The sequence below is a fragment of the Necator americanus genome, chromosome III (assembly GCF_031761385.1).
Source record: "Necator americanus strain Aroian chromosome III, whole genome shotgun sequence".
Taxonomy (NCBI): domain Eukaryota; kingdom Metazoa; phylum Nematoda; class Chromadorea; order Rhabditida; family Ancylostomatidae; genus Necator; species Necator americanus.
This window is the reverse complement of record NC_087373.1, coordinates 22,569,954-22,590,655: the sequence shown is the minus strand read 5'-3', so window position 1 is coordinate 22,590,655 and position 20,702 is coordinate 22,569,954. Positions and strand designations below refer to the sequence as shown.

The 20,702-nt window shown below is 42.7% G+C and overlaps 3 protein-coding genes across 5 annotated transcripts; 1 reads left to right on the top strand and 2 right to left on the bottom strand.

The window, feature by feature from the left end:
• Positions 1-631: 631 nt before the first annotated feature.
• RB195_010531 (uncharacterized protein) lies at positions 632-11,608 on the bottom strand (the record flags this gene model as incomplete). Of its 2 annotated transcripts, XM_064191585.1 has the most annotated exons (10): positions 632-731; positions 811-1,010; positions 1,081-1,230; positions 6,719-6,783; positions 6,835-7,042; positions 9,917-10,012; positions 10,287-10,322; positions 10,398-10,491; positions 10,555-10,616; positions 11,564-11,608. In XM_064191585.1, the coding sequence occupies 10 exons, from the start codon at positions 11,606-11,608 to the stop codon at positions 632-634; spliced, it is 1,056 nt and encodes a 351-aa protein (XP_064049167.1). The 2 variants fall into 2 exon arrangements, with proteins under 2 accessions (XP_064049167.1, XP_064049168.1); XM_064191584.1 differs by lacking the exons at positions 632-731; positions 811-1,010; positions 1,081-1,230; positions 10,555-10,616; positions 11,564-11,608 and having other exon boundaries at positions 6,695-6,783; positions 10,398-10,439.
• Positions 11,609-12,020: 412 nt separating this feature from the next.
• Positions 12,021-17,613, bottom strand: RB195_010530 (uncharacterized protein; the record flags this gene model as incomplete). Of its 2 annotated transcripts, none has more annotated exons than XM_064191582.1 (8): positions 12,021-12,099; positions 12,154-12,234; positions 12,353-12,429; positions 12,581-12,673; positions 13,410-13,505; positions 13,561-13,662; positions 13,731-13,868; positions 17,566-17,613. In XM_064191582.1, 8 exons carry the CDS (start codon positions 17,611-17,613, stop codon positions 12,021-12,023), a joined length of 714 nt encoding a protein of 237 aa, XP_064049165.1. The 2 variants fall into 2 exon arrangements, with proteins under 2 accessions (XP_064049165.1, XP_064049166.1); XM_064191583.1 differs by lacking the exon at positions 17,566-17,613 and adding an exon at positions 16,341-16,445.
• Positions 17,614-17,832: 219 nt separating this feature from the next.
• On the top strand, positions 17,833-19,269 carry RB195_010529 (uncharacterized protein; the record flags this gene model as incomplete). Its single annotated transcript, XM_013447588.2, has 7 exons — positions 17,833-17,883; positions 17,935-18,012; positions 18,537-18,641; positions 18,697-18,792; positions 18,856-18,948; positions 19,005-19,123; positions 19,176-19,269. The coding sequence occupies 7 exons, from the start codon at positions 17,833-17,835 to the stop codon at positions 19,267-19,269; spliced, it is 636 nt and encodes a 211-aa protein (XP_013303042.2).
• Between the last annotated feature and the right edge of the window lie 1,433 nt (positions 19,270-20,702).

Sequence of the window (20,702 nt, the reverse complement as noted above, 5' to 3'; positions counted from 1 at the left end):
AATTTTGGCACTCCAGTAATGATTGCTTTATGTGGATACAGCAGTGATAACTGACGTCAGTGGTGTACTCGCATTTGTTGTACAAGGGAGTGAATATGGCAAACTAAAAACCAGTAGCTTGGAGGCGACAGAGTATGAGCCTTCTGGATTAAGAAACCACATAGTTTGGCGCCGCTCCTATTTTTGACTGAATCCCATCGCACGGACATGATTTCACAACAGATTTTATTTAAGAAGTTATCGCTCTTCTGCAGTCAGATACGGTTGCAGCGATCACGTGCGTATTATATGCCATTTGCACTAAAGGTACCACAAAGTTATATAATTTCGCCAAATAAAACGTGAATAAAACTTGGTAAACTTGAATAAACTCAATTTGGCGAAGCATTTTTCTGCTGCAAGCCTTCATAGAAGAGGAAGGTTTTCTATCTTTGAAAAAAAAAGAAACTGAGACGCTAGAAAAAACGACATCCAGGTTCTCGCAACACTTCCTTACACCCACAGAATGTTACCAAGCTCGGATCACCGATCAGGCAATTCGCTCAGATATGCAAATAGGTTAAGAATGTTTGGAAACTTCCATCGTATAAAACGGAACTGAGGAAGCAAACTTGATCATAGTAATGGATACTCACTGCATTGCGAGTGTAGGAGTTGAAATGGCATTTGTTGAGACACACATCTGGGAGTCCCCTCTGTTCGCAGCATTGCCGAAAGATGTAGTTGGGATTCTGAAGTTCTGACTTAATTTTAGTTTTAGTTTTTAATAGGTAATAGGTGAACACAGCAGTAGCTGTGTTCACCTATTACCTATTAAAAAGAACACCTATTACCGTTAGTCTGTGTACAGTGACATTGTCCGGCGGTTCTCGACTTTCTTCTGTTGACGTCTTCAACGATTTGGTCACTCCGCGGCTCATTCCGAAGACATTCCTCTCCTCCAAGTCGCTCTCATGGCTCTTTTTTGGTATCGGAGTCGTATGTTGTTCCTCATTTATAAATATTCCATCCTAAAATCTTTCATGTAAATTCTGAGGTCTCTATCACAGGGTATTTTCTTCATAATTAGAGATTCCTCACAATTTTCTTGGTGAGAGCGCTCCTTGCACGATTTCGAGCGCATCCGTATTGGCCACAAGTGTATCCGGGTTGACATGATGCCGGCTGACAAGGAAGAGGTGCAGGCGGTGCACAGTATCCGCCACCGCCACAAACTCCAGAGGTAAGACACTGGTATTAACTGTTATAGACTGAACAGAAGTCTTCGAGAAAGCTTATTTTTGTTCTTGTTGTTGATGTTTACAAGAAGCGTCAAAAAACCCCAAAAAACAGTCTCAAATGACATGAAGAAGGAATCTTTCCAAATCCTCTTCAATAGGAGGAAAAAGCTCTCAGAGAACTCCATTTTGGCACTGTTGCGATAGTCAAGTTCTGCAGCGAATAATCCGTAGGTGAGTACGCGTCCACTCATGCATTGCTTGCATGATCAAGCGTAAAAAAGTCGACAATAACCCCATTATTTTCGATTTTCATTATTTTTTGGACATAACTCGCCTTCCAGTCTGATTCTTTCCTATCAACTTTCACAAACTTCTCGCATCTTTCAAATACGACTACTTCCACATGAAATTTGTGCAAGCTTTACCAGTTCGCTGTTCTCAGAGTTGTACGTGAACGCGGCGAAACCACTTATTATACGGACGCATAGCCTATATAAGGGCCACAATTTAAGCGAATGGGAATTCGTTAGGATTTTACTTTTATGTAGCCATTTTCCTACCTGCCTACATCTTTAAACATACAGCAATTACAGGCAGCAAGAAATTCTCGGTGTTAGAGACTCTACAGCGATAAATAGAGATAGGGACGTTGTTACGAGAACTACAACAGAAACTCAAAACAAAACATTCACTCCAAATATGGAGCTTAGATGGATGACGAGCATCAGGTTGACCAGTTTACCCGATGAAGCAACTGTTTCAGCCCATATGAGCCACAAAATCCAACCCACTCTACACGATTTTATCCCATCAGTCGTACAGATGTAAAAGATTGGATCGTCGTGGAAGCTGATCGGTCGGCTGCTCATGATCTATCGGACTTGAAGGATGTTTCGTGGTATCGCTACGGTAGTTGCAGGCGACACTCTATTTAGAGCTGAACAAAACCCAACACCGGAATCGTTCCAATTAATTGGTTGGGATGTAATATACATGGCTGTTGAGGCGATACACCAAAACGGCCGTGGCTCTTTGTGGAAGTAGAAGTTTTGTGTGGGAGAGAGCGGTAACCAAAGGAGCAGTAGTGATCGTGCGAACGTCTTCCGTGAACACTTTTTCAGAAGATCTCACACAACACTGCGGGAGGGTCGAGACAGAAAGGAGATTCATTTCGTTTGTGAGATGCTGCAAAAGATGCTTTCTCAGTTCTCAAACAACTCAAATCCTCGTTGTAAATTTTCTTCTAAATTGCCTGCGGATGTTGTTTTTTTTTTCTTCAGAAATTTACGCTATGCTCACGTCTGTTCTTGTCCTCAGTTTTCGAAGCATGCTTCACAACTCTTTTAATTCTGAGTGTTTCATGGTTCTGCTTTGAAATCAATTTAATCTTATTCCACTCATTTTGTGCACTGTGGATTGAGAGTCTCCATAGCGTATGTCTACGTTGCTATCAAAAACCAAGAAAAGTTAGTGGAAGACAGGGGGAATTAGCCTGGCAGCCTTCTTCTTTTATTTATTCCCTTTTGTGTATACTCGTAGATCACTGCACAAGTAAACTCTCACAAAACTTTAGTCATAGGATGCAGATTCTCCACTTTCAAAACTGGTGCAGGTAATCCCCTATGTAAATTGCAAACTTCATTGTCTTTTCTCTAACTCATTTAGCGCTGTCTTTTAAGTCTTTTTAAAAGTTTAAAAAAGAGTAGTTTTATATCTGGGAATCAAGTGATATTTCAGAATGAGCGTGTTGTAGCAGTGGAAAAAGCTAAATTCTCCATCATTTACATAAGTAGATCCGATGCTGAGAGATCATCCAGATCGAGTAATCGGGCTAACATTATTCGGTGAGAATTTGTCCAATGTACTTTACAAAAACTCCTAAAGAGTCAAAGTAAGTGACGAAAAGGAAGTTCCCGAGAGTCCGATCACAGAAATGTCGATACAGAGGGATCTCGGGAGGAAAGATGCTTTGATGAATTATTTTTCTTTTTTTTTCTAACTCCTAAACTTCAAAGCTGGAGATCTGTTATGTGCGGTGATACTACAACTCTCGATTCACGAATAATTTCTGAGAGTCTTTCCATGATTAACGGAGTATAGCGAAGGAGCGCAGCCGAACCGCGCCTCTTTTCCCACGCAGCTGTGTTCTGATTGTAGCCGAACGAGTCAATTTTGTTGTCAAATGCACGCGGTACGCATGACAGGATGATTTTTGGCACGTAGCCAGCCGAGGTGCTAGCGAGCTCCCCCATATAAACATTTTCTCTAGCAAGGGCTACTTTACATCAAACTCAAATATGCTCACCTGAGATGAAAAGCGTACGAGAAAACTACATAAAAGCAATGACAAAATCATCGGCAGTGATTGTGAGATCGTAAGGGATGGCCTGAAAGCCAAACAAGTGAGGTAAGACGGAACCAGAAGCCGAACGATCGCAAAACATTTCGTGAAATTGCGTTGTAGTAGGAAAGTGAGTGAATAAAACAAGTGGGTGGGCAGATCGGAGAGCATTTATGTAGTGCGCAAGAACCGGATAGTGAGCGTATTTGAAACACTCGCCTGAGGAGGCGATATTGTCGACTGACCAGTTCATTGTGCTTCTGTAGCAAAGGAGAAAAGCCTAGTACTCGGCGAGGACGAAGCTGCCACTTCAAGAACCCAGTTTGAAGGATGTTTTGGCTTCAAGAGGCAGCGGAGAATTCGATGGAACAACTCTCCGTGGCATCATTGAATCGTTAGAAGGAAATATTCTGGTATTTTTCCTAACCACTGCATGACGCCGGCTATGGGGTGAGGATCGCTAGTAATATCGGTTTATAAGGTTCGCACATCGTATTCGAATAGAGCAGGGTTAATGTGCAGTTGGATCGTCTTAGTCACCTTTCCCTTCACAAAATGAGACAGACTTTCACAACCCAACCTTTAAGCAAGTCAGCAACAAAATGGCAGGAGATACTGATGATGTGGTACGGTATGTGCCCTCATTTTGTGGAGGCGCACGTGCCATTCCCTTGAACTTTCCGCGGACTGATTGCTCTTAGTGATCCTGACCTCTCAAATTTCTGTCTTTGTGTAGAGTGTGCGTTTTCACTGCGATATTTGTGGAATGTGTCCTGGCTTCTACCCACTACTTGAGGGATAATCTCGAAACTCTCTGAACGTTGCCTTTAAGCACATGTATGTGGTATATATCTATGATGTGGGATCGTTCTAAACTGCGCTTTTTTGTCTTCTTTTTTGTGGCGGCTCTCTCACCTCTGCGCAATGCCGCTATGCATTTAAAAACATGCCTAAAACAACAATTCACTTAAATCTCTGTTCATAATTCTACCTTAACTGCCTTCGTACTTGCAGGGATTCTCACAATTTTCTCATAGTTTTCCAGTCAAAGGCAGTGATTCGGGTGCGGTTTGCTCTCGTCAATACTGAACAATTTGAAAAGAAGATGGGCGGGGAGAGGATAAACATGTGTGATCCGTGTGTTTTCCATACTCCACTCAAATTTCTTGAATTCATGAACTGGAAATAGTGAATTAAATCCGAAAAGAATGGTAAACTAAGATGAGGAAAGTACAGTGGGGTCAAAACAACATGAAGCACGGTGCAATTGCGTAAGCGGCATCTCTCGAGGCGGTGCGTTGGAGCGAATCTGTAATGAGGGAAATCGCTGGACAAGCTAAAGATGGGGTTGTGGATTGCAGGATCCGGGATGGTTCTGCTCATCTCTCCCCAAACGGTTAAAAAAAAACGGCGTCAATGACTCCGTTTTTCACGACAATTTCGGTTGCAACGCGCCACTCATGCATATGCGGCTCATCCAGCTGCCCAGCGGTCGAAACCCAGTGAGTTCTCCTCGACTTCAAGTGAAACTAATGAGTAGGTTGCTGAGAGGACCAGAACGTATGAGCGGAACCATCCCTGATCCTTATAACCCCATCTCTTCCTTTCCGAAATTCCTCACCACGTTAGATTCGTTCTATGCTGCCTTTAAGGAATGGCATCTATACGTTAGTTCGTTTAGAGGTTTTGAAAATTCATCACTTTTCTCAGATCTTCTGCAAAATGACCTCGTCTGGTTTGCAGTGGGGGCGACGTACTAAGCCCTCAGTTGAAGCGCACTGGCCAGAACGACGGTGCCAATGAAATACTCAGAGTGTTGTTCGTGTTTTTTGGGTAATTCTTTGTTCCTGCTCCCCACAACTATGCACGATAGAGGGTTCTTCATAGCCGTATCCCTAGCAAAATAAGATTGGCACAATATTCGAGAAAGAAGCGAATGTAGCGCTGTCGATTAGAGGTTAGGCTGCCCGCACGGTCGATCGGAGGTTCAAATCCGCCCTAGTGCTCACCAAACCTTGCATCCCTGCATCACGCATCGGCTAGCCGCCGCAAGTCATTGTCTAGGCCAGTTACATGTTCGTAGACCTCAAATGATTCTGAATTGAAGCGAACGCGATGGCGCATCCCAAGCGGATTGATTAACGCGAGACACATGCCGACTGTCATTGTGATAATCGAAGCGGTGTAATTTCATGTCTTTCAAGAAAATCTTTTCTTTCTATTTGGGAAATCTCATTAGATATGCTTGTTATGCGTTTAAAGGCATCACCCCACGAATCTGAGGTTTACGGATTTCAGGTGGAGTATTCGTATATGGGATCGTAGATTATGGAAAGGAGGGTGATTGCATTTCTTCCTAATTGCCGTAAAAAACGGCCCGGACGATACGACTTCGAGCGATCCGGCGCGCTATTTTCTACAAGTTCGATTGCAGCGCGCCAGCCCTGTGCACGCGCCGCATCTTCTGGATCGTTTTTTTACGGCAATTAGGAAGAAATGGACGAAATCATCCCTCTCTCCGTAATCCACTCCGAATCTAACACATAAATAAACAAATGAAGGACGCAGAAACACAAAAAATTACAATCCTATGTTTTGGACAGGGCGCGCGGAAATTTCCGATGCTTTGTATTATCAGCTAGTGGGTAGAGTTCAGAACGACGTTTGCAGAGATCACGACTAATCCCTTGATATCGTAAGAGTTTGATAGCAAGGGTCGCAACTCTTAACCTGCATAAAAATCAGTGACTGGAACCGCATGAAGCATATTAAAAGTGATAAAATCCACTTTGTGCGAAATCTCTTCGTCGGGTATTCCTAGTTTGAGTGAAGTGATGTCGCTGGTGCTCTGTTTTGTGCTTTATTATTAAATTACTATTACTATTACTATTACTATTACTATTACTATTACTATTACTATTACTATTAATATTACTATTACTATTAATATTAATATTAATATTAATATTACTTTATTACTATTATGCTAGCAAATCACACCTACACTACCTAACGCAGAAGTAAACCCTACATCGAAAGTTTTCACGTACAACACCTTCAAATAAACAAAGTGAAATGTCTTTAATACCACAGCTTCTATTTCCATTGCACTCAGGAATTAATATATACATTATCAAATGAAGCCTAAGAAAGGCACGAGGTCTTCAGTAGGTTGTGATTTGGTTTCCTCTGATTTGTTCGAAGCTTCGCTGATAAAGCAACCTAAACAAAAATGTATTGCAGAACAACAGAAGACAAACAGATGAGTGCTACCTTTCATCTCCTCAAAATAACGAAGGCATGAAAACCAGGGTCCTCCCAAAATTGTCCGTTTTCTTGGAACACAATAATTGATGCACTGCGCAGGAATTCCGGCTCTTGCGCAGCAGTCGCCGTGATCGTGACCACGGGAAGCACACGAGTGGATGACTGGGAGTGTCGTGACCGTGCACTGTGAGCTGCCCAGTATCATCGAATTGATCTGGAAAATTTACGGATTTGTTGTGGCGCTGGAATGCACTGTCACATGTCAGATAGAGTGACTACTGCAATGCTTGATGGCATTAGCCGTTGACCATAGGGAAACCCTAAAAATTCCAAGCCCACTAATTATTTTTTTTCATTTGAATGTCGTGCTGTACTGGGCGAACTGTGACAGGCCAAAACATACTGAACAATTCCAAGAATTAACTGTTCAGGAGGAAAAGTTTGAAAAAGACCAAACAGGAATTGCAGCACCTAAGGCGGCGTTCCGGGAAATGCTTGAGGTCAGTATCTATCCACCAGTAGATATTGATTGGCCAAGTAGTTTACAATTAACGCAGCAAAAACCCGGCACCTCCCCTACAAATACAGGATTCCGATTAATTAAAAAAAAAAGACACTGAGAGGCTCACCAAATGATGGAAATTCTAGCGAACACTAACTTCAAGTAGATAAACAACACGCCAAAAAATATGCTGCCATATTGCGATTTTTTTTACTTTTTTTTTTCGAAAATTAGCCCTCACGCTGACTTTAGGCTTTCGTCCAACTAGGTGCGGTCACGGGTAGTCAAGAAGATTTGACTTGCTTACTTCAAGAAAAGAGAATCATGCTGATTAACTATGTACGCGCTTAGTCTACGTGTGTTTCTTTGTTTCTGTATGCATTTGTCTTTGTTTCACGAAAAGACCACAAAAATTTCTGCATTGGCGGGAACGGAGCTCAGGCCAGCAGTGGCGGTCGAGCATTCTACCACTGAACCGCCATCAACAACTACAACAACTTGTATGGAAGGAGTGATATGACACGTAGTTTTGTTCATATGTTGGGAAGAGTTCATCCTAGCAGTTTCAGAGCTACAAGGTCTGGAGACCCTTATATATTCTCGGAAAATTCTTCATGGACATTCTACCGGCGAACATTCTACCGCTGAACCACTGTCCGCACCTGTACGGACATATACAGACGTGCTCGGCAGCAGTACATAGCCGATGGTTTCACGTCTTTTCACGCAATTCCGGTCGTAGGATCAAACAAGAATGAATGCCTTAAAGGCATCACCCCACGAATCTGAGGTAGTGCAGATTTCAGGTGGAGTATTCGTATACGCGATCGTAGATTATGGAGAGGTGGATGATTCCGTCCATTTCTTCCTAATTGCCGTAAAAAACGGACCCGAAGATGCGACACCGCGCAAGGCTGGCACGCTCCAGTCGAACTCCCTGTAGAAAATAGTGCGCCAAAACACCTGAAGCCGTATCTTCCGGGCCGTTTTTTACGGCAATTAGGAAGAAATGGGGGGAATCACCCCCCCCCCTCTCCATAATCTACTATCACGTATACAAATACTTCACCTGAAATCCACACCACCTCAGATTCGTGGAGTGATGCCTTTGAGGTAGGTGATTCAAAGAAGGTGTAAGAACATATCGACATGTCTACTCTACTACAATAGTAAAAAAAAATACTGTTTGCAAAGTCTTTTCTTCAACAGCTTGAAGATTTTTGGTTTTAGATGCAGCTTGTGTGGAAGTCTGACTACATTTCGGGCAAAAAATTATGAGTAATTATAAGTAGAATATTCAAGCTTATAAGGAATTAATTGTAAAATTAATGGCAGCGTATCACGAAATCCACCTCATGGAGACTATAGGGGTCGGGGAGTAGATTAGTAGTGGACGTGCCCCGCTCAATTTCCCCAATCGTCCCGATAGCGGCGTGGAAACGGTGTTCGAGGGCGTCGCTGCGAGGCAGGTTGGAGCGCTCCATTTCTGTGCACGTGCCGCGTCCATGAGCGAGCGGTCAAAGATTTATAAGATCTCCTCAAGTAAGACCAACAGGATCGCGTACACAGGTGAAGCGTTCTAGCGTACCTCGGTGGAATCATCGCGTTTCCACTCCGTTTTTTTTTTTTCTGGGGGGGGAGGGCGATTTGGGAAACTGAACGAAGTGTCACAATCTGCACTTCGAACTCCCTATTTTCCATGAAGTTTCCACACGACGTCAATTTTGTGATGCCTTTAAGCCAATCGTCGTTAATAAGTGGATAAGTGATTACGATTTTGCATGCTTGTGAAATTTATTCGTGGCACGAATTACTGCTAGGCAAGAACTCGCAAGCATGCTTAATAATATTCAATGGACTGGAGTACATATTCATTACCTCGGTGACAAACAGCTCGATACCCATTCTCAGCCGAAAGCTGGTTGGCTCTGGTTCAGAGCTGATACTTTGAACAAAAAGTTGTTAACAGCAAAGATGCTGAGGTACAGTAATTGTTTTATAACAAAAAAGTATGATTGTTTCGGTGAATGTTTCGGTGGATGGGCATCGTGTGGATAAACTTTAAGGGAGTTGCGGTGAATTTTGACACATTCAGAATTTTGCACCGTTGACACATTCATACGTACTACTTCATTCCGTGTGTATTTCGTTCAGAATCACAAAGTTGACAGTGCATGGGCTTCCAAAGGTTTTTGACAAAAAAAAAACTGCTGAGATTGTATGCACAAGAAACTTTCTCATGTAATTCTTTTTTTTTCGCCGTTGAGCTGCTAGACATAATCAGATGTTTTCTCCAGGAAGTAGTTGAGTTTACGGAGATGGGTCCCATGGCGTATCAGGAAGATGCGACAACGTAGTGAGGTGGGCTAGGGTGGGTCCTATGACATCAGTTAGCGTTGCGCACGCCTCAGATACGAGGGAGATGTGATGGGATGGGTTTGAGAAAACAGAAAGTGTCCCTATTTTGAATTTTTATTGATCGCTGAAGGCAAGCGAAATGAGCACCACAAGACAGACTTAAGGATGTCTTGTGGTGCTCATTTCGGACTGGTAGTGTATAGAGTATAAAAAGTATAAACAGCAGACCAACTGGTTGTTGTAGCTGTCGTAATTACATGCTGGAATGCACTGCTCCGGAATAGCATTTTTTCGGCAACAATCGGTAAAGATCGTATTTGCGGCCTGAAATGATCATTGTGAAAGGAAACAGTTTCCTGCGTTAAACTTGCATTCTTGAAAGAAAAAAAATTTCTGAACGAATGTGAAGTGGTGTCATTGTTGTTACAATGCCGATGTTGTTTCACATCACTGAACATAGTGGAAACAAAAATACCGTCCAAAAGTAGTGTTTTCTATCGAAAAGTAAATTTTCCAAGAACCAAGTGAAGCGGAGTAGAAAAATAGCTGATTAAGGTGCCTGTTTTTCATTCCATCCCACCCTATCAGAAGGAACTACCTCGAATAAACTGGAGACATGACGAGAAAGGTTGCTCTGCAAAAACCACTCGTATTCGGACTATTCAGCTGACTTATGTTGTAAACCACTTGAATCTACAATAGGACTCACAATGGGAGTGCTTCGCTCTCTGTTGGAGACCCCACGAGCCATCCTGGAATACTTGCAACGACTGCCTCCACAACGGTAAGGACACGCGACTGGCCTACAGTGATGAAGAGTGGTCATCTCTGTATCTAATGAGATAACATCCACATTATTCACGCACCTTCTTTCCAAGCATTCATAGTGAATTATCGGAGGAGGCAGGTTACTGAGGTCAGGTAGACACTAAACGAATGTTGTTACTGTTGAATTGCAGAGATTATGTTTCAAAGTAAAGTGCGACATTAGTTTTTAACTATTTGATATAGGCATTCAGGTGTGTATGCTGAACTTCTCCAGTGTAGACATCTGCAGCGATTGCTGAAATTTAATTTTAATCATGGATAGGCTGACTTTGAACAGAAGGCCTCACTCAGTCTTTTTCTTGCCCACGTCTTAACAAATCTAAAAGAACTTTTCGACAGTAGACGAGAACCTTTTTTTAATTCCTGAGCGACCTTAACATCCCCTCTTCAGCTACACCTAATGGTGAAACGAGCTAATTCGTGAACTCACATCGGACACCCCTTCGTTTTGCCAGAAGACACCTTAGCTAATTATATTCGGTGGAAAAAAAGTATGTGCATTCCAATTTCTAAAATCCATTTCTTCAGACCATCAGAAGTTTATTTGTGGCTTTTAACATTATTCTCTTGAAGAACTGAGTTCAAGGAAGATCGAGAGCTTTGAAAAACAGTACGTGTACTGTTGCTGTTGTTTGTATTTGGCTCCTTTTATGCTTTAATTTGAAAGAAATAAAAGTCATGCAAGTTCATTATTCAGGAAATATGTAGGTGGGTATTGTTGAATGGCAGTGCATTCGTTTTTTTTTCGTAGGATCAATAAACTTCTTTGTGGTGAACATATGAATTCCTAGGTATTTGCTTGTAACACGTTTTTGTTAACCCTAATTAGGTGACAAATCTGTGCTCAAGGGAGTATACCGAACATACAAATTATTAATTTGGTCCTGAATTCTACTAAACAGATTGATGATATCCTAGTGAATGAAGAGATCTCCCAGTTGCTCTCGCATTCGCTTACCGGACTTAACATAGAGTAACTTAAGGTTTCTCTCTGGAAAATTTGATCGAAAGTAACTGTTGTTGAGAAAAGAAGCGAGTACCACCTACCGAAAGTGCAGGAAGTGTCAGAGAACAGATAACGATCAGCAACATTTCTATAAGATTCACCGTTCATTTGCAGGTAGACTTTAAATACTGAGCAACAAGGACACATTCTAGAGAGGTGCAAAGGAACTGAAGAAGTTAACACGAAAACTCCTAGGAACTAACGATTAGTATCTGCCGCAAATGCGTGGTGTCGGTGAAGAGGCAATAATCGGAGACATTTTCAGAACGCGTCGGAATACACAGCAAGCTCCGTTTTTCATATTCTGTCGTACAAACAATGCTGGACATTACTAAACCCGTTTTCCATACAGTTTGTTCCGTAAAGACTAGTTTTTCGTAGGACCGTTTCCATAAACAAATAGTCGAACTCGAGCTTTATTAAATGAAGTTCAATAAGGTTAAGGTGGCTAAGCGGTTTGCGAGATATTTGAGATAAAATACAGATTCATCGGGGCTGCTAGAACTCTTTGGAAAGATTTAATGCTTCGGACTCAGGAGCTTTCCGCCAACTTCCGAACTTTCCCTCTGCCTTCGTTCTGGAAACAAAGATCAAATTTCGCTCTTGCTAAGGTAGCAAACCTGCAACAGACCTAATCGAAACGAAGAAACAACGCTTCATATTCTCGAAAATGTCGTAGCAAGGGAGATACGAGACATTAAGGGCGGTGATCCTGCAATATTGAACTGGAAGGAATGTCACCAAATATGTGGCGAAACTTAGGAAATACTGTGAAGTGAAGGAGAATTTTGGAACATTTTTCAGTTCTCGGAACATGCAAGACTGCAAACCTATTTGGTCTCTGGTCGCACAAAGCCAAACATTTGTTTCCAGCTGTAGTTTCCCCTACCCCGTTCTTGGCGCAGCACTGAAATGTTTTTTTTTTTCTTTCTCTCTCTCTGGCGAATACTGTTGTTTACAATCTTTTGATGCATGAGACCATCAAATTTATGGCCACCAGCTGGCGTAATAACGGGAATCATGTTTCTAAGAAATCTGGTGACTAGAAGCGAAATTACCTGAGTATGGTCGACTCCTTGTGCAGCGCAGTAATGAATTTCATGAGCCGCTTCGATAGGGCATTTGTCCTCCTTTCGGAACATCCGTTCAAGCTAAACATACTGACCATTGCTTCCATTACTTTCATGTTGCAATCCGTTTAAAAATCAACTTCTGATAGTCACAATTCAAATAACTGAAGTGCAGATACAGTTATGTTCAAGGTACATACCTTCTCTTTATTTAGGTTTCTGAACATTTTTACTTCAAGACTTTGAGAAGCAAGAAACACGCTGCTTTTTCTCGAATGTTTTTTGGAGGTGAGAGAGATGCAGTTAGCAGTTTCTGCGTCCATACTTTGATAATTTGAAGCCACCGCAAAAGTACTCATTTTGGCTGCAAAACACTCATCCTAGGATGTCATGGTGCGCTCTACATAGTTATAGATAGAACGTTTTCGTACTATTAGGACTGGGTAGCTTCCTGTTCATCAACCTTTTGGAAGAGCTTCAGTTGTTTCAGGTTCTTAATGTTGCTACAAAAGCGTTGGAATAGCAATATTAAAAGACCTTTTTCCTGAAAAAAAAAGAAATAGAAAAAATTGTGTACTTTGCAACCAACAAAATTGTATTCTTTGAAGGCTGAAGCTTTGCATTTCTTTTGGCCTCAGAAAATTCTTGGAATAACTTCAATGTTCCCTCAGTAGTACATGTGAGAACTTGGAAAGTTTAGTAATTTCTAGCACCAAGTACTTATCTGCCTACGGGGACCGACCTTCTGAGCGTTAGTTGGTGTGTGTGAGAGATCCAGCACAAGCCAAGAACGAACTCAAAAAAGAAAACAACCCACAGAATCTGCCGTGTAGGTGTTGAAATGGCAATAGTGAAGACAGGCGTCTGGCAGACCACGGGCTTCGCAACATGAGTGGAATATGAAGTTGGGATTCTGAATTACATCATTCCTCGTACTTCAGCATATCACAGAAGAAACCTGAAGATACCGTCAGTCTTTCAAAGGTAACGTTCGCGATCACGTGAGCCTTCTCATGCAGAGGTGCCGTATGGGCTTGTTCACCATTATCGTCGCCGACAATCACTCCATCCTCAAAACATTCCGGTCAACATAAGTACATAAGAGGACTAGTGAGTTAAGATTGTTCCAACTGCCTACAATTCTAGTGGTGAGTGACGAGAGAGCTTTTCTTCTTGTACATCCGTACGTTCCGCATTGATAGCCTTGTTGGCATCCACTTCCACAGCTGGCCACAGGAGGAGGAGCACGAGCGCAGCAGCCAGAACCTCCTCCGCACTAGAAGAAGTTCTCAGGAGGCCAAACAATTCTTAAGTGTTTTCTTTCGTAGCTGCTAAAAGTTCGGAAAAAGTTATAGGGCCGTTAGGGAGTCAAATTGGTTCAAAATCGATGTATTTATGTATGAGTCTATGTTTACGTATGTATTGGGCAAGGTAGTAACTGGCTGGCATGAGACCGCTGCAGACGCCTGACAACATAACGCGGCAAGGTGACCAGATACTTTCGATGCGACTGTACGTGGACTGCTGACAGCAAGGAAAACCGTCTTATTTTTTCTTATTCCTTTCGCAGAATACCAAAAAATTCTGTGCGAAACGTATTTTCATTTTGGACACTATAGACCATTTGTCTCTCTTGCGAAATTCTCCACAAAGTGATGGAGAGAGAAAGTATGATTTTCTGGGAGGAAACCAGAGCGAAGACGAACTTTATGGCTGAATTCAGAACGCAAATAACCGGTTAATAAATAAGATAATTAATCGTTCGCAATGGTGAAGAAGGGTGTGGCCACCGTCTCTCTTCCAAAATGCATCTCTAGGAATAACATTCGAGCAGCATTGGCATGTGAACAAACTTTGCAAAAATATCCCCATAAGGATCAATAAAATATATTTTCGGAATGTCCTACAGGTATACGGAAATGAATATACTTCACACATCTCTCCAATCTCGTCCATCAACGTACATAGTTAGCTAGTGTGAAATTTGTTTAGTTTGAAATCTGCTTAGTTTGAAATTAGTTTTTTTTTGGAATTCCTGAATTAATTAAAGGGACTTTTTGAATCCAGATACACTAACAGATACTCTAATAAAACTGGAGGTCATAAATAGAACACAACCTTGAAATTCTTTTTCCGGTCATAATTTTTCGGAAATGAAAGCCACCGCCACAAAATCGACTGTGAGCGGTTGGGCACAATAACGTTCTCTAGTGCACACATAGTAATGGTTTTGTTCGAATTTTAAAACGTCACTCCTGACTAATAGCTATCAAGAAAAGGAACTAATTGAAGATCGAAATTTCACAGATTTGCTTCGAAGGAACACCCCAAAATTGGTGTCTTTTTCATAACCCAACAGCGAGCAAAGTTTTATTTTCTTCTAGAGAAAGTCGTTCAGTTTTCAAAGGCACGGATAGGAAAAGTTTTCGATGTTGCACTTTCTTCCATTAGTAGCCAAAGTTTGGGCGGAGTTTGGGGGACTTTTCACAGCCGCAGGATTGACGAAATGAATTGAGGCAAAATGTTAGTGGAATTACCGACTAAGATTTCATTCCGGTGATCCAGCGAGAGCAAAGAGTTGTTTCGTTGGAATATCACTGACTTCTTTTGTGGTTCGTGAGACCTCTGCTCCACGGATTTGTACTTCAATTTTCCACTGCAATACTTGCAAAGTATGCCCTGAGCCTTTCCTACCGCTGGAGAGAACTCAACATCGAAAATTCCTCTAACGCTGTTTTTATGTATTTCACTCTGAAAATGGTAATGGATCCTTGGTCCCACTCCCAAAACAAAACTCACGATCTTCTAAAACAGCGACTCCAGTTGTTTGCTAATTTCAGTATACAAGCTTATATGAGTTTTCTGCTGTTTGTAAAAATGCTACACATGCTGTGTTCAAAACTCATCCGTTTATAATTGCGTGTCTATGTAACTGTATACCAGACATACCTACAAGTGACAGCACATGTTTGCCTTGAACAATCACAGACCATTTTATGGAACAGGTCACCAACTCGCCACGGTCTCATATCTATGTACCGCAATTGAAGATGAGGTATTTTACAACCAAAGACTGCTATTGGACAACGGTGCAGACTAAATTAGTTACTGACCGGAAGTTGGATTTCTCAGCGAGGCAAAGTTCATACGTCCATGAGGGAAAGGAAATGTGCGCATCACTAACGCTTTTTGCCTTAATTACTGTAGTTCCATAAATGCAAAGATCAGGGCAGAAGGATGTGAAGCGGGAGTGTTCTAGGTAGAAAAAGCGCTGCGGCAAACGCGTTTGAAAGCAGCACACCACGAATCTGATATGACAAGGGAATCCGCCGGAAAAGTTAAAGACGGGGTTGTAGATTGCGGAATCCGGGGTGGTTCCGCTCACTCTCCCTTATCGTCGTAAAAAAAATCGTTGTGGAAACCGCTTTAGTTTCTACAAGGAACGTCAAAACGCTCCTATATGTATGTATACGTTCCGGCCCCCTCAGCAATCTATTCATTGGGTTTACTTGAATATGGAAAGAAGACATACATGATCTCCGACCGATCACACTTGGATACGCGAGTGCACAAGGATGCAACTGAAATCGTCGTTAAAAAATGTCTTTCACGCCGTTGTCTTTCACGATTGGAGAGAGACGAGCGGGGCCACCCTTGGTTCCACAATCTACAAATCCATCTCTAGCTTTTCCCGCGGATTCTCTCAACACGTCAGATTCGTCGAGTGTTACCTTCAAAGGCAGCATACCACGAATCTGAGGTGGTGCTGATTGGCGCAGTCGGCTAGAGGTTCCGCTGCTTGCACGATCGATCGGAGGTTCGAATCCGTCTTAATGGTAGCCAAGCCTTTCATGCCCACGGGGTACCGACAGATTGGTAACAGACTCTGGGAGGATAAAAACACTGATTTGACACATCCGCTAGCCACCCCAAGTCATTGTATAGGCCAGTTACACGTTCGTAGCCCCAAACGATTCTGATTTGAAAAGGACGTGGTGGTGCGTCCCAAGAGGATTGATTAACGTCAGACACTTTGTCCTCTATCCTTTATCATTGGAGCAGTGTGTTACAGTAGCTGGATTTTGAAACGTCATCTAGTGAACGACGCAGAAAATTTAAACTTTGAATTCATGGCGTAAGCCACGATCTGAGACTCACAACTACAGCCTGAAACATGTGGGAACAAGATCATGAAGGAATCCCAAAAGACAAAAGCTAGGGAACAATTTTCTGTGAATTCCGAAGAAACGACGAACAAGACTTCATAGCTGACGACATGTTCCGATGAGAAGTTGTGAGAAGTCACAAATAATGCAAGATGAAACTATTTCGAAGGTAATACAGGTTAAAATATTGCAGGTACAGCAAATTTTTATTTATTAATTCCAAGGGATTCTGGCTCATACAGAAGGAATCATGAAAAAAGACCGTTGCGGAACGTTACTTGTACTTCACACGTAGATGATTTTTGATTGAATTTCGGCCGTAGAACTCCGGCATTCATTTCCTTTATTTCAAATGCCTTGCGTGAAGTTCCACGGATCTCGCTCACTAGAGGGAGAAGTGCGTGAAGTTGCGTGAAGTGTTTCCAGTCGCAATTTGTTGTCAGCGAATCGAACCGAAGCGACACGACCTTAAACCGCCAGCTGATTTCAATGTTTTTGAAGCTCAGCTTGAAAGCGGATTCCAAGACCGAGGGCAGAGTGGAGTGGAGGCCTCGATCGCAAGATTGCTACAGCAGAGGCATCGGTAGTACAGGGGTGGCAGGACGGGGAACGAAGATTCTCGATTGGACTGTAGCTGTAAGATTTTGGTATACACTTCTCCTAAATGTAACATCGGTCTCCGATATTTCCTCTAAATATGATGACTTGATATGATAAATGGTTCGGTGTAAGTGTAACGTTTCTTGAGAAATTAACTCAAATCAGTGGGTAACATAATAACTTTATTGGAGAATTGTTAGCACTCACAGCTTCTCCTTGCAAGATCAGTGCGGCGAGGACAGTCAGCGAAATCATGATGAAGCTGAAGAAAGCGAACGGACCTATTCGCAGATTTATATACTGAAACGAACGGATCCACTCGAGATACTAACGCATAAACTGGCTCAGCAAGCGTCAATTACCCGAAAACACGCTAACTCGCCCTCGCAATCGCCAAAACACCCTCTTGAGTCTATCCGCAATCGAGTAGATATAAGAGCGCGGTTCATGCAATTTAGGCTAAGCTCATTGAGTATGCTTACCCGAGTGGTCTTTCTTCTTGGTCTCGCGTTGCTGGCCTACGCTGTGAGTTTCTTGCCCAGAAATTTCTGATTTTCTGAAAGACTGCTTTTTTAGTGCAAGTCGAACGGTGCTTGTGGTTGCTGTGGATGCAGAGCGAAGGCGAAAGCGCGTGCAGCCAACCATAACCATTTGGTGGGGTATTTTTTTATTTATTTTAGAAGGTGTTGAGATCGAAATTAAAAACGAAAATAATGAAAATCGAAGATATTACTCGTGTAGCTAACAAAGATGCCACCGGAAAGAACATAATTCTGTATACTGAAGGTTCAATTCTGACGAGAAAATCTTATCGTTTGCAAAATAAACGCACACGCACATAATTCTGAGATTGTGACCGTTTTGAACTTGGTGACGTAGCCCCGAGGGTAGGGTTCGTTAATTGCGATTTTTACGCTAAAAGAAATTATCGAAAGATCAGAAGATGTGCAGATGGTGGAAGGTGAAAAATGTCAGAAGATGAAATGCCTATGAAAAAGGACCGGAAGCTACCAATTGGCATATCAGCGTTGTTCTTCTTTTCTGCTTCTTAGCGGAGCAGAGGTCAGACTCAGGGTTGTTGGAAGAGTTCTGCTGTTACGGAACACCATCATAAAAACCAACTAAATTACAGATTTCCTCTAGAGAACTTCCTCTACTGAACTCTCTTTTGTTCTCAGAACGGTGACACATTGGATGCCCGTGACGATGGCAATATTTTTGGCCTTCAAATCTGGAACAAAACCGATCTGAACGTAAACAGAGAGAACATAGCAAGATACACAGTAAGCTGTGAATTGTTCTTGGATTTTGTGATTGAAAAAACCTCTCTTTTCTCAGAATCCGAACTTCTTGTTCCACAGCTGTTGCGAAGAAAGACGTCTGCCACCGGCGTGTGTACAACGATGTCACTTCAACACTTACGAAAAGGAAGTGGTGAGAGCAATTTGTGTGTGCCACAGCTGATGTTTTTTTGAAGAAATGAACCGGGCCGTTCAGCTGGAGTCGATGTTTGTTGGCACGGATGAATGCCCAATCGATTTCCTCCCTGAAATGCAGTTCTGTGCTGCACAGGGTATGGATCATCGCAAGGTCAGCCCTAACCGCTCACAACTGCCTTGGTTTCGTTTTGAAAGAGATGTATTTAGTGTTGTGCCGCCTCCGGTGTCGCTAACACTGCCGCCGGCAACAAATGCTTGACCTTCTGCGACCAGAGGCCCGACGTCTACACTCCCATCAACTATAGCTACGCTCCATGTTACGATAGGTGAAGGAGTCTAGCGGCAGATCTCTCCGAACAACACATTGTCCGTTTTTAGGTTTGAAAACATGAAGCGATGTTTCTATAGCGAAGTGAGGATGTCAGCGGAGAAGCATTTCACGCCGATGATGAAGAAGCACCCGAGGTCTTGAATACCATTTCTGATCCAAGCTTCAGCACCTCCATTACTGTTAATTATATACCTCTCATAAAACGTAATGCAACTCGTTCTGTTTGCTGATGTTTCAGCGCGCAACAAACGATCCTCTTCCTACAAGGTATAGAGATGGGACTTCTGAACTGGTCCCAACCAATGCATTTCTTTCTTTAAAGGCAGCGGATCATGAAACTGACTGTGTTACGGAAGCCGCGGGGAAAACGAAAACGAAAAAAAAAATGAGCGCCGTCCTGCTCAGTTCCCCCTAAACGTCGCAAAAAATAGCGTGAGAACCGCTTTAGTTCCTACAAGGTACGTTAGAATGAGCACCTCAGTACACGCTCCGGTCCCTTCAGCAGCCGATTCATTGGTTCTACTTAGGTACGCTGGCGAGGAGACCCTATTAATCTTTGTTCGCTCGCCCGCGGATGCGGCGCGTTGCAAATGATTTCGTGGAAAGAACCCCGTATCCCCTCATAGCCGTTTTTAACGACGATTAGGGAAGGTTGAGCATAGACATCCTCGTTTCCCTAATCTAAATTCCAAAATCTACGTTTTCCCTGGGGTGTGCATACTACGTCAATATCGTGATACGATGCATTTAAAGGCTCTACCCCACGAATTTGTAGTGGTGCGAGTTTCAGGTGGGCTATGCGTTTGCGGGGTCGTAGATTATGGAGAGAAAGGCGATTCCGTCCATTTCTTCCTAATTCCAGTAAAAAACGGCCCGGAAGATGCGGCTTTGAGCGTTACGGGGCGCTATTTTCTTCAACGAGTTCAACTGGAGCGCGCCAGCCTTGCGCACGCGGGCCATCATCCGGTCCGTCTTCACGGCAATTGGGAAGAAACGGACGGAATCATCCTCCTCCCTATAATCTACGACCCCGTATAGGCATAACCCACCTGAAACCCGCACCACCCCAGATTCATGGGGTGACGCCTTTAAGTAGGAAACTACAAATTAGTAGGCTCAATGCAGAAGATAGTGTGATAATTGATCCAAGATCCAAGTTTTTCCCGTAATTTTCTACCATTCCCATTAGTTAGGTTTTCAGAAACGAAGAAAAGCAGCGCAAAATACACTCGGGTCTGAATGACGTAAAATGTGATCCCACAGCGAAGACAGTTGCTCTTGCGATGGGGCTCCTGCTGGTCAAAATAGGGTCTGCTGACTGAATGAGGGCCTAGCGGATCTACTTCGGGCATAACCGATTACGTGTTTACTCCGTAAATAGGCCCTTTTGGCCTGATCCAGGATAAGGGTTTCAGTTGCTAAATGGCTATTGAATCATGAAATAAATAAGATTATAATTAAAAATACAACCAGGCTTTAACTTTAAAGCTCCTAAATTCGAATATCTTAATCCTTCCACAGGTGTCTGCTTTTTTTGCAACTGATGACCAGCACATCCAGCAGTGCATATTCTT